Source organism: Chiroxiphia lanceolata, chromosome 3 (assembly GCF_009829145.1).
Source record: "Chiroxiphia lanceolata isolate bChiLan1 chromosome 3, bChiLan1.pri, whole genome shotgun sequence".
In the NCBI taxonomy this organism is placed as follows: Eukaryota; Metazoa; Chordata; class Aves; order Passeriformes; family Pipridae; genus Chiroxiphia; species Chiroxiphia lanceolata.
The window spans coordinates 47,683,131-47,703,420 of NC_045639.1; the positions used below are offsets into that span (position 1 = coordinate 47,683,131).

Genomic DNA, 20,290 nt, shown 5'->3' on the forward strand with positions numbered 1-20,290 from the left:
CACATCATGTGTGACTCATCCCTGGTGTCCAGTTACCACTTGCACTCTAAAAACTGTCAATTTACTGTCATACTACAAACCACAAGTCTCTAGTGAAAGTTTTTGGGGCTGATATTGTAATGCAAAGTTGCAACTGATAAAGCACAGGGCAGCAATGGCTACCAGCTGCCAGCCCTCTCCCATTCAAATGCTGAAGAGCAGCAAATGCCAGGACACAAGGTGTTGTATCAACCCTGCTGTTCACAAGTGGTGCCTGGTAATGGTATGAAGCCTTGGGATTCTCTTAGTGATCTCTGGCTCTGACTTAACCATAATGAGTCCCTTGGTTGGTAAGAATTTGTCCAGGGTCATCTTAGAGAAGTAAAGACTGATGGGGATGAGACAGAGCATCTCACAGTACTGGGCCTTTTCACCATCAGGCAGAAAGAAAGTGAGATATGGAGGCTTTAGGGCAGGATTGTGGCTTTCTTGGTTTTTTTTGTTTGGTTTGGGTGGTTTTGTTTTTTGGTTTTTTTTGAAAAACCATTCTGAGCAGAGGGAAGGTGTTTGTGACTTCAAAGTAGGTTTAGGCCTGAAAGAAGCATGGCAGTGCTGGATATGTACAGCAGCTGAGCAGAAGCTTAGGGAATAATATTTTGGGCAGCTGAGCCCCTTGACAAAAAAACCCAAACTGTCAGGCAAGGAGTTAAGGCTAAGTTGCATTTAACTTAGTCACTTTAGGTGCTACAAATAAATAAAATAATCTTTGCATATGGTGAATTACTACCACTAAATCAGCTATAAGTCTTTTAATTTAACCTGGCCTCTTGTGACATATCCATTACAATTTACATTTTTTTATCAAGATCTGAAGTGCCCTTTTGCTTGCTTGTGCTCTTCCAGGCACAGGGGCTGTTGAAAGCCAGCAGAATTCCCTTCCCCTGCCACAACTTGCATGCAGACATGTGCATTAGTTCACCTCATCAGTCGACTCACTAAAGCCAGGAAACACTGGCAGCCCCAAAGCATCCCATCACACAGCTGGCCTTGTCCAGGTTTAACAGGGGTGAGCATATCATGCCTGTGCCTCACATCCATGTTGGTTCCTTGTAGCCTCTTCCCTGCTGGTGGGAGAGGACACGTCCGGCCTTCCTTCATGCGATGCCATCGGCAAATATCTTGATGTGGAGGTATGGGAGCACCAAATGCACCTCCCATTGAAGGTCACCCAGGGTAGTGTGGGCAGTTACCTTTAATGCTGTGCTGCTGTAAGGCTGAGAACACTGTTAGTCTCTTTCACCTGTGCAGATCTTGCAGTCCTTGCCTGCAGTGCGGCTTTTAACTGTATTTATTTTGCAGCTTCTGTTGGTGTCAGATGGATGATCGGGGTTACAGAAATTAACAAGGGCTCCACCTATGGCAACAATGAAAACAAGCAGAAATGAAAGTAGTATCTTCAGAGACTGCTTCAATCCAAAGGGAACAAATGCAACTGCTGAAAACTCTTAAGTGCATATCACAGTCCTTCAAGTGAGATCAGAGGAGAGGTAGGATAAGCAATTGCCATACGTATCCGAATTTGTGCTCCTGTTGTTTTTCTCTGGGAGTTTGGGCTGATGACACGCTTGAAAGATGCACTCCTTCATATCCTCTCCGCAACAGGTTTGCATTTGTGTGGTTGGTTTGTTTTCCTATGAAGTGTCTTAAGTTTTGAAAAAAAAAAGAAATCAATTCCGGCGTGCTTATATGAAGAGACTTTACCTGGAAACTAACCAGAGGTGCAGGCTTTAATGTCAGGAGATTGTTACAAGATGATTAAAATTGATAGTTGTGTAGATCACACAGTTTAACAACCATAATCTGTCAGTGTTTAAATACAGTACAGTAAGATGCTGTGCTTGGTTATACCAGTATTGGACTGAAGCAGCTCAGCTGAATTGGTAGAACTGCAGTAGAGGTTTTGTACATCTAGAACTTACTGCCACAGTGTGACTGTGGCGCCCTTTAAAACTTCAGCCAGACCCTGGACATCCAGACATCAGAGCCTTGCAGTAGCATAACCTGGAGCAAAATTTGGCCTTGTGGCCTGAGCAGAGCTAAGTTAGCCACTGCTATCTCTTTCCTGAGGCCATACATCTGAGGGATAGCTGAAACCTGTAATTCTTCTGAGAGTAAATTCCATTTATGATGTGGAAAAACTGACATAATAAAATTCCTTTTGGCTTTAAACACTACTTAAAATTCTAGGCCTTCCTAGCAAGGGTGGGAAGAAAATAACTGGGCATGGTGTAGTGAAATAATGCGAAGTGTGCATTAAAATGTATGCACCACACCCATAATGTAGTGATCCTAATTAATCTGCGTGTCTGTCTTTTCTTATAAATTAGTTTACTTGGTGCCTCATAACAGCCTGTGGTAATAGTTAAATTATCTTTTCTTTTGGGGAGAAGAGGGGAACTAGGACAAAGACCTAGGGCAGCAATATGGTTCAGGTTTTTTTATATCTGTCTGGACTTGATTTGACCCCCTTCTGAATTAAATAAAATTAGAATCAAGCTCCTCAGGAAAATGGTGTTGCTCTGAGCTTCCTGGTACTGATTTCAGGGCAGAGGCCTCCTGTTTTTAAACTTTCAGAGTTAAGGATCTGCAGATTACTAAGAAGAACTTCATAGAATCACAGAAAACAAGAAAAAACCCACAAAACATAAAAAAAACCCCAAGGAAAAGTAAGAGAGGGGACTTCTAAATACCAGCAGTTATGACTGGAAAAAAAACACTATTTTTTAAAATCTACAGATCCTGATACTTAGCAGCGGAGATTATGACTGGCACTTTCAAAGACAGTCCATTTCCACTGCACGTAGAATTAAACAGGGATACTCTCTAGTGAAAAAAGTCTTAGTTCTAGCAGCTGGTATGAAAACATATCTCTTTTCCTATAATAAAACTGAGGCCAGAAGAAACAGGGGCTAATACACCAGAATATGAATCATTCCATGAACTATGTATGAGCTGTTCAGTGTATCAGATAATAGAGAAACTCACCTTTTTAATATACAGCACCTAAAGAGCAGGTGGAGTAGTGCTTTTAGCATGGGGCAGTAAGTGAAGTTTACTGGTAGAGGAGGCAGGAAGATTTACAAGGTGAAGGAAGGAATAGATTATGGGAAGTGTGAGAGACTAGTTTTGGGGGCTTTTTTCCTCACACATCTTGTGTACACATGCATTCCCTATGCTCTGAAGCTTTCTGGAATAGGTTGTGTGATGCGATGAACACAAACATGGGCTCTACTGTAGTTTTTCCAAGACATGAAAAAGAGCCCAAGAGCAGAAAATACTGCCATGCTTACACTGCTATTCATTTAATAAAGCACATGCCCTGCCCTCTGTTTGCTCTAACAATCTTAACAGTGAAAAACTGAGTATTATAAGCTGTAGTCTGAAGCTATCTTGTAGTAATGAGCAGGCACATTAGTGAGCCAGACCTGAAGACACTGTACACAAGAGTTTGCAAATGGGTGGAAGGGGGAGAGAGAATTTTACTGTACATATTACCTGGCAGATACAGTGGGCCTTTCTCAGGGTGGTAGGTGAGTAGTTCTGAGCAGCAAATACATATTCATGTAGTGACAGAGACCAGCTGTTTTGCCTTTTTTAAAGGGTCACAAATTTAACATGTAGTGGGGAAGACATTTAATATTCCTTAGGAATCTCAGCCCTTTCCTCTCCAATTGCATCCAGTGCCACTTCTCCCAGAGGAAAATACCAAACATGTAAATACTTCTGAAAGAGTACTCAGATTATTTAATACCCCTTTCCCTAGGACCAACCCTTAGAACAGGCTGAGGGCCAAACATGCCACTCCTGATCAGTCCTAAGTACTTCTACAAGTCCCAGCGCCCAAGAACTGCACCACTAGGCCCTTCCAGCACTCACTGACAAACAGGGAAAGCTTAATGGTACTTGCCAAAGTTAAAATATTCCAGTTCACCGTATTAAAAGAATGACATAGGTCATTAGGAAGCAGTGTTTGCCCCTCATCCCCACAAGCAACTGTATGTTCTACAACTGCCTTAACAAAAGTAGTCTTAATGTTTGTTTATACAAAAATAAAAGTATGAAAAGCCATTGTGCAATGAATGAGTTTTCTTTTGCTTGGCAACAACAAACCAGTAACAGTTTGTCACCCCTATCCCGACTCCTAAAAGCTGTCCACAGTTCCTGTTTGTGTACAAGGGCATGTGAAACAAGGCAAGTGAGGACACAGATCACTCACATACTTTTGTTACACTGCAAACTGAAGAACACAGCAAGCCTGGGGGCACTTCTACCTCAACTACTTTCACAGTCCTTTGCTGAGGATGACAACATACTTCTATCATATAACTGAAAACAGAGCTGAAAAGAAGGGGCAGTCTTTGTTTAAATTCAGCATTGTATTTTTTGACAGTCTAAATACACTGCACACGTGATGTGCACAGCAAGGCTCATACTTTTCTAGAAATGTCAGATTTTGTGATACGTCCTCAACAGCTCACCCCCCCCCCGGGACTAACCAAGGACTTGTGGATTAGGAGAAGAGACAAGACACCAGAATTAAACCAAATACTAAAAGCAAGTTCCTATTTTAAGTCTAAAGCTGTAACAGGAATATGTAAACTTGCACTAATGTTTACAAGTAACAGTTTTAAGTTACCTGTTTGTGATAAGCAAGTCAAACAATCAACTAGATTATGTGTTGCAGGCTGTTTTTTCCAATTGCTCACCACTTCTAACCTCTCATTTATCTGAGACTGATGACAGCTGGGGTGAGGTAGAGAAATCAAAGCCCAGGATCAGAAATCAGTTTTATAAAGCTAATAGTGAGTTCTTGGTTTTGCCAAACAGAACACAAGAATAATTTTAAACAGTTTTCTAGACCACAGAAATGCCATGAAGAGCACTCCCTGTTCCCATGGCACACATTCAAGAAGGAAGTTATCCTTGAGATAAGAAGTAGTGTCAGGAATTGCCCATCACCACCTTTCCTCAGAAGAAGATAAAAGGGAGGGAACCTTAAATCTGTTATCACTTGTATAAAAAGCATCTTGCACTGCACATCTTGAAACCTGACAAAACATTGACTATTGCAATATAAGAGCAGCTTATTCCAGTTAGATTAGATTAGCAGTCTTACACAAGTGTTGCAAAAAAGTTTAGAATGTGACACGACCCCCTTTTTCAAAGAAAAACCCTTTACCAACATCTCCTAAAATAAACCATTTATTGAGAAAAAACTTTTTTTAAAATTTCATTAATTAGCCTTGTGCATAACAAATCTGAAGCTTGCCAAAAACAAATAAACAAAAAAACCAGTAAAAGTTCACAGTCAGTGCACTCAAACAGATTAAAAAACAAGGTCCATAACGCCTGATAACACTACAGCATTTTTCTGAACCTAAAGAGTTCAAAAATACTACATATTAACATTACAGTTCTCAATCAAATGAGAAACAGGAGAAAGAACAAAAGGTATGGTCCATATACAGTAGTAATGGCACTTTCACTGAAACATGCAGCTTCTTCCAACTTGCGGACACCGTCACGTGAGCAACATGTGCCATGTAAAATGTACAGGAGCAGCAGAGAAAGTGACGCCCGTCACTTGTGCAGTCTTCGTTAAGTTCAACTTTTATACTGTTTCTCAGCACAGTCTTTATGTAAATATTACATACAGTAGTGATTAAAATCTTGTCAGAACAAAAAAGGCCAGAGATTGAGCAACTTCATTCTTCGTCTGTGCAAACCTGTGAAGGAACAAAAAGGCAGTTACTTCAGTGGTCTCTGTACTGCAGCGAGAAGATGACAACAAATCAATTTCTTAAGCACCTTCATCAAACATCTTTGAAGCTTCTTCCTTCTCCCTTGTTACACAGATAATGCATAACAAACTCTTATATATGAGTGTACTGCCATTCCCACTGTCACCATGCAACCCTTAGGTGCCTAAAGCCCTGTTTTGCCTCTGTGATGGAGGGGATCTGGCTACAGTTGCCCTGATGAGGAATGGGTATGATGATCTCAAACACACTATTACTGAACCAGAGCACCAAAGTGAACAACTTTGTGCTGGAAAATGGGACAGAATTCAATAACATTTGTACTTCTTCAAAGAAGTTACTAATATACCTCAATTTGTAGCTATGAATATTTGCCTATTCTTAAGGAAATACTCACACCATAGTTCATGCAAGAACTGCAGACTGTTACACCAAATGCCAGATGAACATTCAATATGAACTTAACTTCAAATAAAAACTTAAAGCAGACCCTTACACAGAAGGATAGTGGAGTTCTCTATCATGTGCTGGTTTCACTTTTTATGGAGGAGGCTAAAGTTTTCAGCACAGAGCCCTTCAGACCCAATGAGCTACCACCGAGTTGAAGCCTGATTAGTCTTTTCAACATAAAGGTAATGCATATCAAAACAGCTGTGAAAGTTCATTGCATGGTGCACACCAGGTCCTATAGTCAAATGTTTGCTAAAAATATCACATGTGCTTCTGGAAAGTTTCCACACCACGTTTTCTGGACAGCGCCAACTTGATACCAAGCCCTGTGGCATCACTGCAAACAATGAAGCCAACTTAAAGCTGCTTCCGATTCCCATCTGCAGTTTTCGTAGCTGAAGTCATCAGACAAACCTTGACAAAAGGATGATCGAGGAGCTGGCTGGCCGTCCACCTCATCTTTGGGTCACTTTCCAAGCAGTGGCAAAGGAAGTCTTTCCCTTCTGGGCTCACTTTGTCAGGAATAGGAGGTTTATGACCCATCCCCACTTTATACATGATCTGGAAGTTGTGCTCATATTCATGCCAAGGCCTCTGCAACAGGTAACAGCATTGCTAAGTGCAAGCTTTAGTGAGTAACTTGCTGTCTACTAGAGCATGTATTTCTGTACTCCAGGAAATTAAAAACCACCCCATTACTTGCACTTACGTGTGACAAATTGCTGAGTGGGACCAGAATTTGCAGAGAAACTGCTAAGAACAGTTTGCATTTTGTCAGCACATGAAACATCCCTACCTTGCCAGTGACCATCTCTATAACAACACAGCCCAGGCTCCAGATGTCTGCTGCACGTCCGTGTCCCTCTCCTTTAGCTCTAGTAATCACTTCTGGAGCCATGTATGCTTTGAAACAACATATATGATGCCATCAGTTCATACAGCAGAAGGAACAGCATATATCAAGTGACTAACTCAGTAAACCAAATGCTTTTTAATACATCTGTAATGAACTACTACTCAGCTTTTCTTGCCAAGTTTTGCCATTTGCTAGCTTCTTGTTCTTTGACACATTTGCAGCATAAATGAAAAGTGATATTGAAAATGCTGCTACACTACATGCTTTCAGTTATTGCCCTTTTTTGAAAATAGATTAAGTATCTCTTCAGTAAGAAGAGTACTGTTTCAGTAAGACTGCAGATAAAGATACAACCCCAGAAAACACAAGCTCCAGCATCTTTATGATTACCAGATAAATACAGTGTTATCTGTCCTGTTATACCCTTCACTGATTGTCTGGCTTCTGGACATAAAGCAGAATTAGCTGAGGTAAAATCAAGTTTCCCTGAAGCACATGGTTTTACTCCAGCCCAGACTTTTGGCAAAGATATCTTCTTTTATTGGTAAGTAGACAAGTACCTGCATAGCACAAGCTTCCTTACCTGCAGTCCCCAAGGTACTGTTCACTTCTCCAGGCATTGTCTGGGTATTGTTCTTCAGCTTCACTGAGCAGCCAAAGTCTCCTAGTTTAATCAGTCCAGATGAGGTAAGAAAGATGTTGGCTCCTAGGAAACACAAGGAAACACAGTAACACTTGTTTAAACCAGAGCTGAATTGAGGAATGAGGGCTTCTCAATATATACCTTTGGAAATTACACAGTGGATGATAGCTGAATTCACACTTAGATCTTTAGCTGTGGATTAAGTGTGGAACATGATAGCATTAAAGATGTTTTGGTGGGTTTGTGTTATCACAAAACGTACTGGAAGTTGACAACAAGTGTTCAAAACACAAAGCAGTACGGCAGGCAAATTCAACAGCTTTCCATACAAGGTTGTTACAAGAAATTACTCCTCCAGGAATTCAGGAATTCCAGCACTTCTCCTTGTGAGTGTTAAATCTCCCACCAGCCATCTTTTCAGTTCTGCTAAGTCAAGACAGAGATATCATATTTGTCATCAAAAACAGCATAGCCAGTGGGACCAGGGAAGTGATTGTCCCTCTGTACTCAGCACCTAGCGTGGCTGAACGGTATGCAGTTCTGGGTGCCTCACTTCAAGAAGGACACAGAGGTGCTGGAGAAACTTCAGAGAAGGGCAACAGAGCTGGTGAGCACTCTAGAGCTCAAGTCCTATGCAGAGCAGCTGAGGGAGGTGGGGTTGTTTAGCCTGGAAAAAAGGAGGCTCAGGGGAGACCTCATGACTCTCTACAACCACCTGAAAGGAGGTTGTAGCCAGGTGGGGATTGGTCTTTTCCCCGAGGCAACCAGTGACAGGATGAGAGGACATAAGCTGCACCAGGGGACATTCAAGTTGGACATCGGGAAGAATTTCTTCACTGAAAGGGTGGTCAGGCTGCCCAAGGAGGTGGTGGAGTCACCATCCCTGGAGGTGTTCAAGGGATAACTGGATGTGGACTTACTGCCATGGTCTAGTTGTTATGGTGGTGGTTGATCAAAGGTTGGACTCTGTGACCTTAGAGGTCTTTTCCAACCTTAATGATTATATGGTCACAGCTGACTTGCAAAATGGAGCTTAGAGCACTTTATTACATACACTACCAAATGCCTACTCCTATTGCACTCTACTTCCTGAGTAATTTTTGGAGGAGGGCTACTGTTGAAATAGCTGGCTACATTGCCTGCTTACCCTAGAATGAAGTTTCTAGGATAGTTAAAAATCTCCAAGGGGAATCTGCAGTTGGCTTCAAGTCAGTTGCTCAACACAACACTGCAAAATAAGCCAAGTGGTTTCGACAACCTGTGGTTCTCTTTCACTCAACATCCTACCAAAATGCATGTTGACAGCCAACAGAAAACAGAGCAGAAGGAGTTCACTATACATGTCAGGCCAAAGCCTGGATTCTGCAAGTATCACAATGAAGCCACAAGTAGGTTGCAAGTATCACCTGGCAGAAACAGCTTCAGCTGTGATCTCTCTTAAGATGGATGGTATGCACAGAAGAAAAGTGTAGAATTTATTCCTATTCTAGGAAAATATTCCTAGAGTAGAATTCCTACTCTAGGAATAGGTAGATGTTGGGGATTTCATTACACCTAGTCTCTTCCCAAGTCACACAAAAGATTAATTCAAAAATGGTTCATGTGAATAAACCTTCCAAAGTTTCTCACTTCTGTTCCGCCTTGAACATAGGTCAGTGCAGAAATTCTTGGCTGCTCCTCCTTTGTGTTGTCTTAGTTAATGACTTTTTCCAGGTAGCTTGGCTGGGCATCCCCAAGATATTCAAAAGAGATCCTCAAAAAGCTCAATTTAAAAAAGGCAGTGCAGGGTCAATGATGCCAAAATCCTGCCCATTTCTCAAAGGGCTCTCTAACTATTGTGAGAATGGTTGATAACTATTTAGTCCAAGAGGAATTACACAGAACTGCAATTAAAGGAGGAGCAAAATCATTAACAAAAATAAATTCCAACCTTTAAGTATTGTAGGCTTTTACAAGTTCTGAAAGAAGAACTAAGATTCAGGGAATACAACTCTTCTGCACATTGTGTCCATAGGTTTTCCACTTCAGATGTAGCATTCAGATGCCTACACGCACACCAGAATTCTTTGGCTGGATTCTGCATTTTGCTATCAGAGGGACATACATGTCCAGAGTCACCCTGCAATCACAAGCATGTGTAATGGAGCTGGGTAGACCATCCCTCAGCTTCCTGAATGAATGAGAATCCAGAAACACACCAAAGGAGTATAAGAAGGCAGCTTCATGGGACATTAAGACAGTCCTGGCATTAGAAGAGTGACACCTGCTTTTTCCTTTGAACTACTGCCAACAGCTTTTCTAATGATTTTCAAGCAGTTGCTTGTCAGAGAAAAAGTAGGTGCACTTAGCCCAAAGAGCTTACAAAAAATAGCCATCACTAACAAACATTTTTCAAGGATGTTTTGGAAACCTATGTTTCCATTCCTGAAGAAAGCCACATGAAAATTTCAGAGAAGGCTACAAAAGCAGTTTTCAACTTTTGTAACTACAGTGGGTGGAGCCTGGTAGTGCTAAAGTGCAACAACCTCTCTTCTAGTCTAATGCTATTGGCATAATTTTGTTTCATACAGTTCAGAACCTGCTTCTAAGGCCTTTCAAACCAAAGTTTGTCCCTTTTAATAAAAAGTGCTTACAATTCAGCATAAGTGTTACCATGAAAGCTCCTGTGAGCCCTCTTCCTGAAAGCACCTGGAACTGTTAAATGGAACAAAGCACTAAACTAAAGTTTCCCCAAGAAGAAAGAGACAGCACTAGAAGATTCATGTTGCTGACACTTTATGTCAGCTGAATAAGGCTTCCACTGGATGTGTTGTCTGCTGAAGCCTCTGTTTTGTAAGATGCTTGTTCAGAAACCAAGACCAGACTCTGGAAGGAGTCTTTAAAAAGGTCTCCTTGTTAAAGAAACCTGCAGAGAATCCAGCAGGACCTCAGTAAGAAGAGAGCAGACAGAAGGGCAGTACTTTGAGGATGACCAATGCTTTTTAGTTTTGACAGTTAATGCTACTGGGAATGTAACAGAATTCCTACCATATCTGCACGGTTAATGGGCAAAATTAAGCCAGAGACCACAACTGATACAGCAGAAAGGCACCGCATGTCCATCTGTTCCTTCTCTCCTCCTACACCTACACTATCAAAAGCATCTTCATTGGATGCACTTGGCAGAGGCAAGAGGTTGCCCAGTTCTGCACAGCCCTCCTGCTGTGATACCACAGCAGGACAACCTTCTGGGCAAACTGCAAACAAAGAGCTAATGTCAGAAGCCATACTCCTGCTAGAGAAAACAACAGTCATGACCTAAACCATTTAAACTCAAGTCTCACGCCCTGTACCTCTGCCAAATCAGCCCCATAGTAAGCACAGTGAAAACTGCACTAGCATGATAGTCCAAAGGGTTTGGGGGGAAATCCTGTGAGTCCAAAAAGCAGTACCAAAAGCCCCACTAAAGGCTGTGGCGTAATTCCAGAAAAAGAGGAGCTCATAGACATTTCTCAGCCAGTGCTTAAGCAGTGCAGCAGCCAAACTGATTCAGGAAACAAGCAGGCCAAATGCTACTCCTGGATGAGAAAATCAGCTTTTGCATACTCTTTTACTTGGTCTCTTTGAAAGCATGACACATGCCCATAGCCTCCTCTTGAACAGTTTTTCATCTCTTGTTGAATGACCTTCCTTGCCTTGTGCTCATCAGGAAGAAGGAATGGCAGGAGTTCTGAGCTAACAACAAAGTTAACAAGAAGACAATAACACAGTAGCAGTCTGATGAAGACTTTTTGGCCTGGACTATCTCATTCACAGGTTTCTGATTTACTAAAGCTTCAGATACAATCCCTTTTCTGTATTCATGCTGAAAGCACAATCCAAGCACTCTTCAGGAATATGCCCTTCTCTCCTGAAGAGAATGCACGAGGCATGGTCTCATTAATTCTTCTCAATTCAGCACTTGAGACCACACCTTGAGTGCTGCGACTTGCTTTTAGGCTCCCCAGTAAAAGACAGACAGTGACATACCGGAGCAAACCCAGGAGAAGTGGCATCAAGATGGTCAGAGGGCTGGGGCACACAATGTACAAGGACAGGCTGCAAGATGGGTTTGTTTAGCTTGAAGGAGGGGGAGTGTCTGCACGCAGGAATTTATTGCTGTTTTCAGCTGGGTAATGGGAGGACAGCAAGACTATGCAAACAGACTTTTTCCTCAAGGGCACACTGTAAAATGATAACACAACAGCAACCTTTGCAAATTCCAGAGAGGTATCAAAATAAGTTTCTAACAACAGGGATAGGTCAATCTTGGAACAGAGCATCTCCATCCCTGCAGATACACATATCTCAACAATGACCAATCTGATCAAATTTGGAATTGAATCTGATGCTGAGGCTGGACCTGTTTAGAACAGAGAGCTTGACTAGATGTCCATAGGTTCCCTTCAGCATTAAATATTCCACCCTTCTCGATCACTGTGCAGAACAGCTTCCTGACAAAAACTGAAGTAATTCCAACTGAGGAAACTGGGTTTAGCCACAGGGGTTAAAATTTAATACTCAGAAGATTAAAAGAGTATCCTAAAATACTATCTTCTGCTACATACTAGCACCTCCTACTTTTCACATGGATGCAGATTAAGCAAAAATAGTGCAGCTAAATGTAACAACAAGCCAACCTGACCCTCAGTTTGCCCTCACAGCCACAGTTGTGGCAAACCAAGGTTTTTGGCAGCTGAATCTTGCTGCATTTTTCACCTTCATAGAGCTGGATGCCACAATAGCATCTGAAAGACAATGGTGGCACAAAAGGACACTGCTAACCAAAAGACTATTTTTGAGCACACAGTGCTTGCAGACACCAACTGTGGGATACAGATAAACAATTACTATAAGAATTGTTTATCTGCTGCTAGAAGAAACAGATCCACAGTAATGTTTAACATGCCATGAGAGATGTAATGTAATCTGACAGTAAGATTCTCATAGGAAAGCAGTTTTAACAGTCTGATACATCATTCTTCCCTATCAGAAAAGTAACAGTACCTATCTACACAAGAGCTAAAATTAAAAACAGAGTGTTCTTTACTGCTGTTAGCCTGAAAATTTGGGGATGCAATGTTAGCATAAAAGGAGACATAGCAAAAGCCTTCCAATGCAACATCAGGTATCCTTTGTAAAAATACCCTCTGTGGTCTGTCTTCATATTCTGTCACAAAGTTTCAGGAAGGTCTATACACAGATGGGTCTGCAGTGACCCTCTGTTTAAAACCGCTGTTACTCTTAAGAAACTCCCCAACATTTGACAGGAGGAACCTGTTGCAACAGAAATGCCCTCAGATAACACCCCATTACAGTTCTGTTAAACAGCTCTTCTCACTTCATGCATTTCCCTGAAGAGGAGAAGACCTATTTGGAAATATATCCAGATATCAGCAATGACACTGAGCAACACAAAAGAAATCCCTGTCAGCCAGCCTTGGATTGTGATCACAACGAGCTTCCAGGAGAGAGTAATCCAGCTAAGCATAACCTGGACATGGAATGATCAAGAAAAGGGCAAAGGAGGGCACTGGGGCACTGTGAAAAGCACAAAGGGAAATCCACAACTGGAAAGAAACCTTTGGTGAGGAAGGAGAACCAGAAAAGGTAAGATTGCTGGGGAATGGGAGTGAGGGAAAGTGTTTTCTAGGAAAAAAAAAAAGCCAAACTGACTCAAGAGTGGCCTACCTGGGTGGAAGGCCTCTGGATCGTAGATAGTTCTTTAGTTCTTTTCCCAAATGAGAAGCACGAGGCCAAAGGACCAAGAGCAACTGGGAACCTCCTACACTGCTGCGGTGATTCAAAACCCTGTGAGCAAGAGGGACATAGAAACCCAGCATCGTTGGGTTGCACTGCCTTGCCATAAAATGAGCATTCACAGGGCACATTGTGTGCATTGCTTCCTCTGCCTTTGGTTAACTTTCTGCCACTGGTGAGCAAAGTATGGCAGACTAACAAAACCAAGATAACTAGACATGGAGGATGTTGTGGGAAGGCGCAGACAAAGAAAAATGAACTTGGAATGAGGACTGACACTGAGTGCCTTAAACACATGCCAAAACCAACCCCCCTTTAGTTACTGTAGTCCACATCTGCTCATTTTGTAAGCAAATACTGACAGCCAGGCATGAGAAGATAAATGTATGGAAAAAACCACTAGGTAAGTAATTTTAAGATATCCCTTTAACTTCTTTTAACAAGGCTTTTATTACTACTTTTAATTACTACGTTTAAACTCTTTGGGAAAATGGAATCACAAGGAAAAGTTCTGATGCTCAGTTCTAGCACTGTATACTGCTTGTCAGCTCTAGAAAACACCATTGTTATTCGCACAGACAAGAAGAAAATCAGCATAACTCAGTACATTATTACTAAAAATGCGGTGACTAATAATTAAGATTGTTTTAACAACTGTCCAAACTCAACAACCTCCAGAGAAAATATATAAATCATGGGCACAATTTATGAGTTCGAAATGACAACTGTGAATATTTTTTATGATCTACACTTAAAAAAAAAAAAAGAGCATGTAACTAGCCAGTAATTTGTAAACTGAAAAGTTAGTGGAAGACTTCATACATTTAATGGCTGTATAAATAACACACACTAAATCTGCAAATATATTCCCCCATTCTTTCCCCTGCTCTCATCTACCACACGGAAACAACAACATTACCTTTTTTGGTTAACATTACCTTTAATGTCTCGATGAACAATACCATGTTCATGTAGTACATTGATAGCAATCGTGATTTGCTTTGAGTAGAGCCTAATGACATGCTCCTGAAGGCCCAGTTTTGATACCTCCTCCAGAGTGCCCTCATCACAGTACTCCATGAAGATGTACATTTCTTCCTGTTGTGGGAACCAAACCAGATTTGACTGGATATAATTTTTATTTTTTTTTAAACACTGAATTAGGATCAAGTTTTCCTTACGTCATTTGTTGTTCATGAAAAGACCAAAGAAAATATCATGTAATGTTTTAATGGAAGTATCTCTTACCATGGAATATCTAATAAATCATCTCTTCAGAACTCTATTCATTCTCTCTGGCATGCTGCAACCTAATATATTCTATTGCACAGCTATAGAAAATTTCTGCTACCTATCTATCTGCATCATTTGTACATAACTGCTAGTATTTGGGTGTATAAAAATACATTATTTTGGCATCAACCAAAAGACACTTTGGAAATCTTGCAAGTATATTACAGAGAAATCCAAAAAGATCCTTGGCTTATTTAGAAAAAAGAAAAAACAAGCTAAATGATGTTTTGGGCTTGGTATTTATCCCCTCTTTCTCCCAGTTCCTGCAACATTATGTGTTGATTGCTTAATTGCTTGGGATGGGCAAGTTTTTGTTGTTTTCTGTGGCTTGAACAAGTACACCAACTCTAACTCACTTTAAGGAAAAGTCAGGTTACTGTTCCCATTCTCTGCCTCCAAGCCCAGCCGATTTCAGCCAGACTCAATTAATATAGAAAGATGAAAAAGACACTAAGCTCTTAGAAACTATTCTGAGAAACCAATGACCCAGTGGCACAGACATCCAAATTTGTGGCCCCAAGTAGAGAAATGCAGACAGAAAGCAGCCTTTGTCCCCTTTTAAATCAGCAACGGGTCAGCAAATCTACTAATTCATATTGAGCAAATCAGTCAGATCCACTCAGCACTTCCCAGCCAGACACCAGGACTCAAGATCCCCAGCGTAAGTGGGAAGAGCATGTGGGAAGCAGAGAATAATAAAAAGCTGGGTATCTCAGCACACAACTCTGGAATCCAGCTCCATAAGAAAAACACATTTCATTAGTTCTGCTGCTCAAGCAAGAATACTTGTTTTTTCATTCTAAAGACATGCTAGCTGAATTCCAATACTTGTCTGGCATCAAGATTTAAATGCCAGCATCAAATTTTTCCAAGATTTAACATTATATGATACTGGTACAACCTTTGCTACTAACAGTGACAGGTTTTAGCCTATCTACACAAAGAGGTTACCATTCCATATATGATACAGCTTGCTTTTAGAGCAGTTCAACAGAGTAACAGCATAGAACAGCTACAGCATTACCCACTCTATTCACTTATTGTGAGCCTTCTCTGTTTATGTACCAGTTCCAAAAACTTTCTCCAAACTATGTTTCAGAGGTCTCGATACTCAGAGAAAAAAAGACACAGTGCTGTTCACAGAAACAATGAGACAATTAAGATGAACTAGAATGTTCTCCTGTAAAACCTCCAATAACACAAAGCTCTTAATATTTCCTCTGCCATATAAAAAAGCCCAAATTTATGTTTTCTCACCCTGTGGAGCTCCACACCAAAATAACGAACCAGATTAGGGTGTTTGATGCCTTCAAAAATCTTCAGTTCATCAGCTGTTTCTTTGATGGTTTTGTGATCATTAGGTTGAAATCTTATCTGCAAGAAGATTTGTTGTCATTTTGTTACTATTTGACATTAATAAGGAAAAAAAAAAAGAAGCAAACAACCCATCTTAAACTCAACGTAAACCAAAAAAAAACACGGGGGGGGGGGGGGCTTTCTTCTCTTTTTTTTTTTAAGAACAAAGTGCTGTTACTTAAATGTATAAATACACACATGTGCAGATATATATCCCTTCCAAGCTTGCCTTCTAGCTTAAATGTGGTAGATAGACACAGTACAAGAGAATCTGAAAGCAACATCAGTGAGAGCTATCACTCAAGAAGGACTAATTGCCAGGTACTTCATCAGTGGAGATTCTAAGGGATTTCTTTAGGTCTTCTTCATTGAGAATGAGGGAGCTGCAAGGAAAAGGTGTGGCAGGGAACAAACAAAATCAAAGTTTTTCATGAAAGAAACAGATTTTCATTACTTCTCCTACCATATGCTGTGATGGATTGTTCATGGAGAAAAAAAGTTACCAAGTCTTCTGAAAAACTGATTTAAAGTTTCTAATCACACAAAGAAAAGCAAAATGAAAAGCAAGTTACAGAAGATGCTCCTTTCACCATACTGTCAAAAGCAGAAGCTTCATTAATTGAGTGCAGGACAACTGCTAAAGAAATAAATGCACATATTTTGCCTTCAGTTGCTAGGATGTTATGATTGTTGGGTTCTGTGTAACAATTCCAGGATACAGTTTTTACTCAAACAGTGGTAAAATTAAATATATGAAGATTATAAAAGCTGACAAATGACATTTAAGTATTTTATGTAATTCCTAATACATAGTTGCAATACTATGCATTTGTAGTAGAGCTTGTCCACCGTAATTTGAAGCAATTTTAATGACACTAATGATTAAGACAGTAAAGTCTGAAGAAATCCTGGGGCAAGGGCAGGGGAACACAGTGTTTTTAACCAGTTTAAAAATAAATCAATCTTCTCTCAAGTTATTCTTAAAGAAATTCAGAAAAGCCTTTTATTTGGGAAGTTGCAAACAGTTTGCATGCAAGCCTATATTTAGCCTACTAGTGAAATGTCTGTCAAACAAGGTGTATTTATAAACTTACTTGAGCTTCTGCTCAAGAGCACACACATGCTAATCTGTAAAAAGCACCTGCATCTAGAAAGCAATTTTGAATTACAGAAACAGAGTGCTACTGATGGGGGGGAATGTTATTTCATCAGGAGAAAAAAAATGTAAGAACACCAAAATTCCAAGTGTTGGTATTAGTCAGTGAATGAGTATGGTACAAGAAGTTAAGCACAAGCCCACTCCTGCTTTTTCACACACTGGAAATCACGTAAGTATTGCGTGTGTGGAAGAACTGGCTCATAAGATGTAACTGCTGTAGCATCCAATGCTGGCACAGTAACTGTTATGAACAGTTGACACTCACAGTTGTCTGAAGACGTAGAAATGCATTTAAACCATATTTTTTTTCAAAAAGAAAGGTGTTGTAGGGGAAACAAATCTCTACACCTACACAGCTTTACTTCTATCCTGAAAATCAGATTTTCTGCACCCACCAGGTTAGTCAACAGTTTTGTGACTCAACCTAGCTCACTTAAACTACAGGAGAAGCTGAAAAACATATAATGTCACACTTCCTACCTTTTGCTCTAAGGAACAAAGAAAAATGTAATAAAACATGAGAGGAAACACTGCAAAGTAAACTACAAGTTTGTGTACAGTCTTCACTAATATTTAAAAATTATTGAAGATCTCTTAATAAGAGTTCATATATATTAAAGCAAGCATTCATTAAGTTCACAACATCCCTATGAGATTAGTAAGAAACACATTATCCATTTTACATAAATTTAAATTGAGAACTATAGGGTGAAAGAAGAAAGCTTTAAGCAACTTATAGAGGAAAAAGTGGTAAGAGCAGCTGTGGCTACATGAAGAAAATGTGTCTTCCCATCCTTTCCCAGTTAGCTCACAACAGTGTCCAGAAACCCCCAATGTGTGCTAAGTCATATACGTGTAGTTTAAGAAAAAAAAAGCAAGGGCAGCAATGATTCTTGTATACACAGTACTCACTTCCTTCATAGCCATCAGCTCTCCAGTGTCAACACTGATACAGGTATAGACCTTCCCATACTGGCCTTCACCTGCAAAATTAAAAGAAGAAAAATTAATTACACTACATTCAATAAGCAACAGGTACATCAACTGCAATAAGAAAACATCACTGAAAATAGCTTGTCAACATTCTTTACCTGTATTTTAATTTAAAACTTCAAGTAGCTTTTAACCAACAACTAATACCACATTCATCGACCTGAATTCAAGCTGATTAAAAGTAAAAACACATTAACAGGCTGACCTGAAAGAAAACTTCTCATGAACATAAGGATTTCCCCCCAAAATCCCAAGCCAGAGAGTAAAAAATGATCATATGGGGGAAACAAGATTGGTGAATTAAATCCCAAAGTTTGAGCTCATTTCCATTAATAAGTCTGGTTCTTCCAAATGCAGAACTCAAGCATTTTAGAGGGTTAAACATATGCAGATATCACAGGATCATATATAAATAACTGTCCTAACCAAATCCTTCTCCTTTTTTGTTTCTTATTTGAGCAATGAAAACTTCAGTGAAGTTCTACATTAAGAAAATCCTAGCTGCAACAGTATTTTGTATTTTAACATTCTAATTTCAGTAAAGTTGAAATTACCTATGCGGAGACCCATGATTTTAAAAGATAGTCTAAGATTTCCTTCAAAAAAACTAAGTTTGGTATTTTAGCCTGATAAATGAAAGTATAATGGACATACCAATTTTGTTTCCTCTCTGCCACTTGAAAGTCACTTTTCTCAAACCTACATGCATGACATTGTCATAAGATTTCGGTGTGTCACAAACTTGGCCAATGATATTCTTCCTTCTCATCTCTCTGTATCTCCTCTCTTCAAACAACTGAACAGACTTTTGAACAGCTTCCATCGGTGCTTGCTTGGAGGCAGTGTCTAAAAAGAGTAATGAACAATTGAGAAATATTCATAGTTACATTTTGTTACCTTTTGATATCACATGAAGTGGCCAGCGTTAAATCAGACTCACAAAATAGTTTTTAGATGTAGGAAAAAAATAAGACATTTTAACAATCACATATGAAACTATCACTTATGAATCGCATATGAAACTAAAGTAAAACAAGAATATTGGTACTTTCCTATTCATCTCTTATTGATTCAAGGGAATTAAATGTGTGAAATGCAACACACTTGTTTGCATTTGACATGTAACTAACCTCTGATAGTGGAAATATGTTAGGGTCATTAAAAGCACTAAGGAAAGGACAGGTGAGTTTTTCTCTGTAGAGCAAAACCTGACAGCATCTGTTATTTCAAAGATTTAGAGGTATTAGAAACTCGAGCTCTCAAGCCTTATCTTGAAATAGAATTCTAGTGAGTGAGGCCAGAAGAGATGTCAGGGCAGCATTACTTCATCCCCTCGTTGTAAAGCACAGAAGTTAAACACCTGTCACTGCTGACACCAATAGTCTAACCTGTTCCTAACAGTCTCCAAAAGATGGAGATACTGATACTCCCAAATAATATATTCTACTCCCCACCTATAATTAATACTACTTCCTCTACACTAAATATGCCTTGCTGTAGTTTTAAGCCAAAATCTTTGCTTATTCACAGTGGACAGTAAAACCAGTTCCCATTACAGCAGTCTTCTAGAAATTTTCAAGTTTTCCCTCATTCTTCTTTTCTAGTTCAAACAAACTCTAATTGCATCAGTATTTATGTTCTGAACAAAAAGTAAGACTTCTAGATTTCAGAACAAGAATTTGTAATTCTTCCTGTGTTCTGTCTAAGCCACATAGTGACACCAGTTTTTAATGCAACAAATTTTTTCCTAATGTTTCACAAGGTTCCACCCTGCCACAATATAGGCAAGCAAGCTTCATGTATCTGTACAGTAGAGGAGTGTCTGAAGTAATCAAGTTACTCTAAGTTTTATGAAAATCAGCAGCAGGACAAAGAGGAAAGGGTCCTATAACAGCCTTGAATTTAGGAAACAGTGGGGAATCACACACTGTTAGACACCCAAAAGAAGAAAATCCCACACCGGG

General features: G+C 40.0%; 2 protein-coding genes across 7 annotated transcripts in view; one reads left to right on the forward strand and one right to left on the reverse strand.

Annotated features, from left to right (window-relative positions):
- The window catches only part of AGPAT4 (1-acylglycerol-3-phosphate O-acyltransferase 4), a 77,364-nt gene extending 73,257 nt beyond the window's left edge, over positions 1-4,107 (forward strand). For all 3 annotated transcript variants that reach the window (XM_032683784.1, XM_032683785.1, XM_032683786.1), the window contains one exon: positions 1,339-4,107. In XM_032683784.1, coding sequence (XP_032539675.1) covers positions 1,339-1,424 — 86 coding nt within the window. In that variant the 3' untranslated portion in view covers positions 1,425-4,107. The remainder of the gene's footprint in view (positions 1-1,338) is intronic.
- A 1,116-nt stretch (positions 4,108-5,223) lies between these two features.
- The window catches only part of MAP3K4 (mitogen-activated protein kinase kinase kinase 4), a 67,453-nt gene continuing 52,386 nt past the window's right edge, over positions 5,224-20,290 (reverse strand). For all 4 annotated transcript variants that reach the window (XM_032682499.1, XM_032682497.1, XM_032682498.1 and 1 more), the window contains 8 exons: positions 18,981-19,172; positions 18,246-18,316; positions 16,076-16,192; positions 14,464-14,623; positions 7,688-7,810; positions 7,045-7,151; positions 6,663-6,842; positions 5,224-5,765 (listed from right to left, as the gene is read on the reverse strand). In XM_032682499.1, the coding sequence (XP_032538390.1) occupies positions 5,745-5,765; positions 6,663-6,842; positions 7,045-7,151; positions 7,688-7,810; positions 14,464-14,623; positions 16,076-16,192; positions 18,246-18,316; positions 18,981-19,172 (971 nt within the window). In that variant the 3' untranslated portion in view covers positions 5,224-5,744. The remainder of the gene's footprint in view (positions 5,766-6,662; positions 6,843-7,044; positions 7,152-7,687; positions 7,811-14,463; positions 14,624-16,075; positions 16,193-18,245; positions 18,317-18,980; positions 19,173-20,290) is intronic.